The 9319-nt window shown below is 41.3% G+C and overlaps 1 protein-coding gene across 11 annotated transcripts in view; it reads left to right on the top strand.

The window, feature by feature from the left end:
* The first annotated feature begins 3851 nt into the window (after positions 1-3851).
* Positions 3852-9319, top strand: part of LOC107270320 (nesprin-1) — an 89019-nt gene continuing 83551 nt past the window's right edge. For 5 of the 11 annotated variants that reach the window (XM_015745234.2, XM_015745238.2, XM_015745228.2 and 2 more), the window contains exon 1: positions 3854-4911. In XM_015745234.2, coding sequence (XP_015600720.1) covers positions 4212-4911 — 700 coding nt within the window. In that variant the 5' untranslated portion in view covers positions 3854-4211. Of the gene's footprint in view, positions 4912-9319 lie in introns of all 11 variants that reach the window. The other 6 variants (XM_015745226.2, XM_015745230.2, XM_015745231.2 and 3 more) reach the window with 2 other exon arrangements.

The following is a 9319-nucleotide window of genomic DNA, read 5'->3' as shown; positions in this document are numbered from 1 at the left end:
AGACGCCATGAAATCACATATATATGCTATTTGATATAAAGATGCCTAATTTATCATAGGTTTTCTTTAAAATTAATATTTATGGGATATGAAAAATTTGTGTTTACGTACTAATTAATATCATGCGTTCCATTGATAAATCCTGTATAAGTTCGTCGATTCCATTAAAGACACGTCGAACTTCAATACAACCTTGTTTATTCGGATAGAGCTGTAAATAAGGCGTAACGTCGATGAACTGACTGGTTTTGTTAAGAAATCGTGATAAAATGTAGCAGACGGAAATACAATGGCTCATCGAACGATTACGAATGTATTGTGTATCAATGAAATGTAATTGTAGAATCGGTGGATCGACTTATAAGAGAAATCCGGTGTTAATAAAAAAAAAATTCCATTCAACTGATTGATTGATTCCTCAAGTATTCCACGTTAAAAATATCAAACAGTATAATATACCCGGTAATAGTTTTACGAACATTTCCTATTCATAAATTTCATAGAAATCTATTAACCTGTCAATCAAGATATCAATTTCAGTGATAGGAACAAAAATGATACTGTATATTAATTAATGCGTCTTAAGCACAAAATAAAATACATGTATTATCTTAATATAGTTAACAACGACATAGTAAAAAGTCTTGAAAAACATCGTAATGACATTTTAATGACAGATACAATCTGCTTGCGATAATGTCCATACGACTAGACAGGGAATCTACGCGTGTTCTAACCTCAAAACAGTGTCTGCATTTTTACACTCGATTTTACTATACAAAATATTACAGGACGCTATTAGGAGTCACTTTCAAAAGTATCTGTCGTTCTTAAAATACCAAACCGGTCTCACTTCCTACGCGAAGAAGAGAGGTTCGCGTCCCGTAGCACGCGTCATTAACGGTAAGAAATTTTCAACGTTGGCTTCGAAATTCGTAACGGAGAACCCGAAAACGTACTGGATTAGATCCTTGCGAAAAGAGAGAGTAAAAAGTGGAAACACGTAACCAGCAATGACTACGAGTCACTGGCACATAGCGGCGATCTCGATTTAGAGTCGAACGACTGACTAGCGTATCGCTCTGAAGTAGTCGGCAGTCTGTTCGACCGCGAATTTAAATTTCTAATAGCGGGTTGTCTCCAATCTGAGTATCGTGCAACTCACGCACGTCGCATTGTGTTTCTTGAGAATGCACGGTATTCTAACGCCCTTTGGTTAAGCATTTGTGAACAGCAAGCATATATGTAGACACAGAATCAATGTGTGTTTAGATGCATTGTTATACATACCGTGTAATGCGTATAACTTTATGAATGAATAAGCATTTCCAAGGTAATTTAATAGTATTAATTAATGAGACTGACAATGTTCATAGACAGAAGAATGGTACCATTTATGATAGTTATTGAAACACGCAGTATAAGGTATACTTGGCCGTCCGGCCAATCGGCTCTCAGGATCGATGTAACGGGTGGGCCAGTAATCGATAAAAAATAGGTTACGAAGAAACGTAGTTGCGTGAGCTAGTAATACTTCGGTGGAAGTAGTGATCGGATCTGCTGGTATCGTAGGAGTTATGAGACGTATACGAGCGAAACGATTTATGATGAGTACGACGACAGTCAACGGACGTTTCTCCATTTCAGTTTTTTATCCCGCCTCGTCGAGGAGTCTTGGCGAGTATTGTTATGACTGTCCAGAGGATTTGTAGGTTATGAAATTGTCAGTTCATTATAAAAGTCAATACTCTTGACTCTGACCATGACTGGTTTGATATTATTAGGATCAATCCTGTCTGTAATACCTGGATCAGTTTATACGTGATAAACCGAAGGAGCAATACAATCTCGAGCAGATGTTTGAATACAAATGGAAGCAGGTTAAATATTTTCTTATCAGTTTACGCTATAAATTTACTGCAAAATCGAACACGTGCATGACAAAAGCACAGAGTAGTATATTCAAGCAAATCATGGAGAAATATCTGGATAGAATTCATTGATCTGGAGAAAATTATTTCTACCTAGACTATCTCAGACGTAAACAATGCAGATTAACTACTTTAATAAACAATTATTAAGATCAATCTGATGAGATTATTCAATTTTGAAGCATTGGACGATACTATAAAATTCCCATGTTTAAAGTACATAATTAAATGTCAATGAAAATTAAAAAAAAAAAAAAAAAAAAAAAAAAAAAAAAAAAAAAAAAAAAAAAAAAAAAAAAAAAAAAAAAAAAAAAGTTCATGGATGCCAACATAAGGGCAGTCGAAAAAAATAATCGTAGAAAAAAGACCCACTTAAGTCGTCCAGTAGTGACTCTCACTATCTGGCAACAACCAGTCTCGCCAGTTTTATAATCATTCCTTTATGCGAACCCAGCCGAAAATACTATAGAGGCTTTATTGCGTAGACGATATCAGTAACAGTGCAGTATATACGTATACACGTCTAGACGTACGAACTACGTTACGCAACGGAGTATGGTCGTACACGAGAAAGTGTCCATCCGAATATACATACATGTGTACGGGTCGATACGTAGAGTCGCCTGTATTACCGGGGCTCTTGCCTAAACTCGTAACAATAACAAGCGACATTGCGATTTCGCGTTTATTCTTATCGGTAAAGGCAACTACAAATTTTGCAACGCCTTGTAGATTAGATAAAATCGTTTCTAGGCTTGATCCTAAATCCAAGTGTAAAAGTCTGATACGGTTGACAGGGACATTTATTGCAGTGTGAAGAAACTCGTAATTCGGAATGGCATATCGTTATCAATGTTTGTTTGTGATCAAGAGAATAGGAGGGGGATAGAAAAGGATGGGAGACTCGGAGAGTCGCCGAGGAATTGAAATAATTCGTGAAGTGTCGAAGAACTTGGATGTTCAACTGTACGAAATAGGGAGCAGTTGGCTTAACCGAGGAAGCAATTACCTTAAGCGCCGATGCGCAACACTGCCTATAGACAGGTTTCTCTAGCGGGGCACAGTAGGTACTCCAGGCCGTCCTACCGAAATCGGGACCGTCGATATCATTTGATAGTTTGGGCTGTCAATATTTACTAGGTATTCGGTAAACTTGCTTGCAGCTAAAAGGTATTTCGATGTGTTTTCATTGTTGATACTTCACGGATATGCAATACAGTAATTTTGTTGGATGCAATTAACACGTAGTTTAATCCCTTGATTATTACTATATATGTTACACGTGATGTCATATATGGACTTCGAGTAATGATTTATATATGAATAGCCGAGTGATCGAAGAATTATAGTCTTGGTAAAAGATCAAAGAAATCTTAACGATTGCAGCATCGTGCACCGCATTTTTCCGCAGTGAGGTTGGATCGTTAAATTCTTATAGCATATAGGGAGACTTTCGTTCTAGAATGTTTTCTTGCCGTCCTCTTAGGAAATTTCCAAGATGATTCTTCTCGGGATCACCCCACTTAAACAGCAAGTTTTTTTTTTCTTAAGGGACTACATGCTAGTAAAGAAGAATCGATCCTGGAGAACATATCTTGAATGGTTCTACAGGGAGGTCCTTACAGACATATTTCAGAGGTCCAGAAGATAGTGGCGCATTATAGTTCGCGGCAGGCTGCCGAGAACAGGACGAGACAGGATAAAAGGATTGATCGAGTGGGTTTGGTGGCGGCGGAGTTGGCAGAGGCCGTGGTAACGACCAGGATGAGGATAGGGTTGGAGGTCCGATCTACCGTCGGGGTTGAAAATAGGGGTGGGAACAGGAACAGGAATGGGAATGGGAGCTGGTGGGGCTGCGTCGTAGCGGAGGCAACGGTAGAACCAAGAGCGACTGCTACGTCGCCCCACCAGTATCGAACCGGCGCCTGACCAGGCTGCATGTACATTCCGTATAAGGCATTCCACTTTTCTAACGCGTTTTCGGTAAAGCGCCGCGACAGCATTTACATTGTGTTTTGGAAAAGAGTGTTAACTGTCAGTATAGCCAGAATAAACTGCGTGACAGACCTCGAGTGTAGATTTAGCAAGGGTGTTGTTGGTAGGGAAGGTACCAGGTGGCCAGACATGGATTACGTGGTCTGGTCTGACAGTTCTAAGCAGAAACAGTGAAATCTCGCTAAAAAAAAATTCAGAGTGTGGGCTAGTGAGATTAACGATGAACTGGTGTATTATTGGGCCTGAGAAGAAAAGGAAGAAGTAGAGTATTGAAGATCTGCGATAATGTCGCAGACAACCCCATCCGGGGGTGGCAGTCCTGGCAGTAATCCAGGGGGCAGCCCGAGGACACCACGTGGAGGTCGTCTCAGGGACAAAGTTAATTTTTTCGAACAAGTATGGACGTCTGGACGTACACCCAGTACCGAGGACCTTCTAGATGAGATCGATGGAAGCAGAAGGAGTTTCGTCTCGCCGACGATGCCCAGGCCACCCTCCAGGGCCAGTGACTCTTCCTTCGAAGAAAGTTTCGAGAGGCTCGTGGAAGAGGGTGAACTGAACGGAGCGAAGGTTGTGAAATTTGAAAAGATCACCGTTCGTAAAAGCGTTCGGGAAGTTACAACGACGAGCTCAGCCAACACAAGCAGTACCAGCACTGTTCGTGGTACCGGCATTCTCACAGAATCTAGCAGGACTCCAAGCGAGGAACACGCCCTGGAGGATTCGGCTTATCAGAGCCATAGCCATGGCGTTCACAGTCATGGCAGCAAGTCCAGCTCGGTCACGTCCTTTGCCAGATTTCCATCGGAGGAGAGTCTCTCCCAGAGAAGAGGCAGCAGTCCCCAGAATCCTGGTTCCTCGGACGAGCGAACACCAGCTGAGTGGTACGCAGAGTATCGCAACCAGAGCTTCCAAAATGTCACAGCAAGAATGGAGTATAATCGCAGCCGTAGCGAATACGATGCGCACATCGCCCAGATCAGAGGTATTGATGTTACTCAATGACAATCAATGCATTCAGAGCATACAATTACTACAGTTACCATTACTCTTCTCATTTGAACAGCTGTTCGTCGCGATTACATTTCACACAGACAGATTTGACAGTGTACCGACTGACATTCTGACCTCGTGACATTTCATATCTTTTAGTAAACATATGACCGGAAATTCTATGAATTATTATAGCATACGTTGTACCTCGGTGTCACGAAGTAACTTTATAGAAATAATTTTACCTCTCGTATTCTTAATAAAAATCCGTGCAAACGCCAACCATCTAACAATTCGCATCTCGATTATCAGTGACAGTTTGACCTTATCGAACGAAGTATTGCACAAATCCATTTCAGTAATGTCGTCAGAGATATAGTCACGAGAACAAAAATGCATAAGAGAAATGGCTGTAATAAATTATAGATATATAGAGAATTTTATAAAAATACAATAAGCTTCTGCTATAGTCGGCGCTAACGCCCACTGTTGTAAATGCCGGCCGGCCGGCCGGCTTCTGCCACGACGTGTATGTAAGTATAGTAGGTATACGAACCAATAGTTAACGATGACGTTATACCGAGGGCCGGTTCAAGGCTTTCCCCTCTTTTCACTATCTCGCACACTCTTTTTTCTAATTCTTTCTCTCTCTCGCTCTTCCATATCCACTCGTTAACTGTCACATCTCGTCTGTATATGCACACGCTTCTTCTCCTTTACCAAACTCGCACCGTCCTTCTCGCTCTAGTGTATTCACCAAATTACATTACGTGCGTACATAACAAATATAATGCTTCGCATGTAATGTATGTACCGAACATTAGACACCGAGCATTACTATACCCACGTTAGAGCGGCGGTACATAAATATGTATATAAACTATCTGCAGGAAGATCATAGCCAGAAACAGGAAGAAGGGAAATATGTAATATCCTTTTTATTTTTCTCCTTCCATCTTGTGAATTCTGTTTTTAAGTCCTATTAGTATCGTTATATCGTCGTATGGCGTTGGTGAGTCTGAAGGATAACCCAAGGTGCATCTTGGAGGACACATTCCAAATAACATACAGTCAATGCTAAACCACCGCGTCTGCGTGCCCAACTATAAAGTGAGCACGACGAATTCCTTTTTGATCGTGTAAACCGCACGGAATCATCGGATTAAACGAGGTTGTTAATTCAGGCAGGCTTAACGATTATATGGCGTAGGTCGATAGATTCCTGCCACAGAAAGAGACACAAGGGTTCGCATATGCATATGTAAACACGTAATCGTAGGACTCCACACGCTATTCGCAGTCGCGGCCCGTCGGATATCCACGTGCTCTCGTATAACATGCGATCTTACCTCATCGCATATGAAACACCAATTACGAAGTAATTATGAAACAATTTCGCGTACAAATAACCGCGGAATCGGACTAATGGAGAGTGATGGGATAGATGCGAAACTATTGGTACTAGCTACGTCACATGGAATATCTCTCTTTATTCCCGGCTTACCACTGTAGTAATGTCAAGGCCACGGTAATCCTTATCGCAATTCGTTCAATCAAAAAACGTAACGTCCAATCTTATTTCATGGAATTCAACGATCGTTGACTATATTCATAGAATTTGGAGAATTAAATCCTTTTTTTTACCTTCGATCTATCTCGTTTATTTTTTTTTTCCTTTATTCATTTGTTCCGCACACCCAGGTAAACCGTAACGCATTCGCCGCGCAGTTTCCTTCGGTAATTCGATCCGACCTAATTACAGCTCTCTCTTTCATCGAGCACCTAATGTTTTTAGTTCGCTTTGGCTCTGGAACCCCTGCGCGTGACACCTCGACTTGCACTACCTCAGGGTGCGTATTTCACAAAACTACTGAAGTTCTGTTATCAAGGATAGCGGTCAGTATCGATCGCAGTGTACGTACACAATAGAAAACGAAATGTATTCGTACACTGTTTTTCACTGCGCGTGGACGCCTTTATTGTAGCCATGGCCGAGGGCACGCACGCTGCTCGTTTATTTCTTAGGTGAATGCCTGTCGGAATCGTTAATGAGCGGCGTCTTCGAGCACTGGGCTAAAGGGGAGACGAGAGGCTTGAGAATTATTAAGAGATGCAATTCCATACACTGGTATATGCTGCAGAGTGGTCTAGTAAATAAATACCAATAGGAAATTGTTACCTGTAGACTTACAAGACCACGTGGAAATATTATATCTGTCACGGGTATCATCTATCCGTTTAAATTCAATATACATCCAGACGTTATTAAAGCTTAATAAAAATATAAAATGCAACGTGCCGTTTCTACCGACTTTTTTATATCGCTCGGGCGTGCTCGCGTATATCTCTACGAATCTGACCTACTTTCTTACCTATGACAAATCCAGACTTTCGATAGCTCTATAAATATTCTACACCCATGCTTTGACTCGGTATACGTACATATTTACGTTTTCAGATATATGTGAAATTAGCAAAGTTACCTGATATCTGGTGAAAAGAATTGTTTAATAAAATTTACATAAATCTTCAGACCCGTCTTATCTTATATTATAGCCGTTACTCCGATTTCTGGAACTGAATTATTATTATATAACCCGGTATACACCATACCATACCATACCGTACCATAGCGCAAAGTCTCGTGACCCTGGAGACCTAACAGAGAGAATCCGCGTGTTCTCGCTTCTCGGGAACTCGTGTATCGTCGCGTGTATTGTAACGTGTTCGTCTCGCTTCTCGAGAGTTCACGTATCGTTTTGCATTTCGTATTTCGTATCTGGTATGTTGTATATTATATTTTGTATTTCGTCAACGGAATCTTGTTAAGATTATTATTTCACTTGTTTCGGAATCTCTTAATTGTTAACTATTGCATTCTAAGTTTGTCCTGAATAAAAGGACCGTTGTTATTGTTTTCTATATCGGGTTCTCACTCTTCTTTCCTGGCTACCTTACCAACACCTTGGCGTTCCCTGCCCCTCTGCCATTCCCTCATCTGAGTTAGTTCGGTTGCCGTACTCTATTCTTTTCGGGAATTTTCGTAGTCTCGTTACGTGACGCAACGGTGCGTCTGGCGCCCAGTCGGTGACTTTCGGTATCGCGTCCCGGGGGAATAGAACATTATATTTGTGGCGTAAAACGCGTCGGGATAGCTGCGTCTCGGCGAGTAGACTTTGGGGTTAGATTACGCTTTAGTCTCAGTTTTATAGCACTGGCGAATAAGTTGAAGTATAAAAAATTGCGTCACAACATATAGCTGAGAGTTGCAGTGAGAGTGCGGGATACCGTCTAGCCTCGAAAGGCCGTGTCTGACCTCATCCTCAAGAACTTGTCCCACTTACGCGATCCTCTCCTACTCCTTGGTTCTCATACTCGACAGTCCCTCTTGGTTCTCCGACACTCTCCTTTCTCTCTAGCGTTCTTTCTCACTCGTAGACTTCCGGTCGGGTAGAAGTTGGCAACACTAAAAATATCGAGTTAACAGATGAGATACGAAACGGCCTTGTCCGTCCTACGTAATGAGCAGTAGAAAAAGAATTATGAAATAGGTAACACGTGTTATGGATATCCAAAATATATCTGGTATTATCGTACACCGGGTATGTTATCAGTCAAGAGGAAGGTTGACACTCGATCGATTAGAAATTGCTCGTTTGTTTCTATATCAGTGGATATCGGCCACGCGTTTAAAATCTATCTAAATATTTCACACGATCCTAATGTTTGTATGTCACCATGTATAAGTCGATACTCGCTATTGTGCTATATGTTAAAATTTTCGATTAAGTTTACATCCCTCACAGGGGAAAATAACATAGCTGTTACCCTTTGACGTTAGTGCCTGTACAGGGACTGTACTTTGGCCCCTTTAATGGATACAAAACACACGCGATCGTCTTTATGCTTTTAATGCGCAAGCAGTCGTTTAAAGTTTTTATACTTTCGTTTCGTAATTTTAACGTCACGACATCTTGGCCATTCAGTATCTCACGATAAAGGCTATTATTAGACAAGTCCCCACAATTTGAACGTGGCGATTCGACATTGTCATACTTAAAATCTAAATTTCACTCGTTCAATCATCTTTCCCGTGGAACAGACTTTTGACACTTTCTACAAACATGGCGGATCGTCTCGACTCACCGGCGAGTACACCCACTGACTCACCCACTCAACGATTGTAATCCAGGGTCAACGCTTAGCAGGTCCTGCAAAATTGATGCGTTAACCTTGCCCCAGCCGTGAGTTCAATAGGAGGCGCGACAGGATGCAATATGGCGTCTAGTCTCCATCATTCATTTACTCCAAGATAAAATAAGACCGCTCGATACTCTACGCCCTTAATAATTATATATACGTGCGACGCGCAGATATACCGATATCAAATAATGCTACAG

Source organism: Cephus cinctus, unplaced genomic scaffold (genome assembly GCF_000341935.2).
Source record: "Cephus cinctus unplaced genomic scaffold, Ccin1 Ccin1_scaffold0727, whole genome shotgun sequence".
NCBI lineage: Eukaryota > Metazoa > Arthropoda > Insecta > Hymenoptera > Cephidae > Cephus > Cephus cinctus.
The sequence above is the reverse complement of the archived record's forward strand: the minus strand, read 5'-3'. Positions and strand labels throughout refer to the sequence as shown.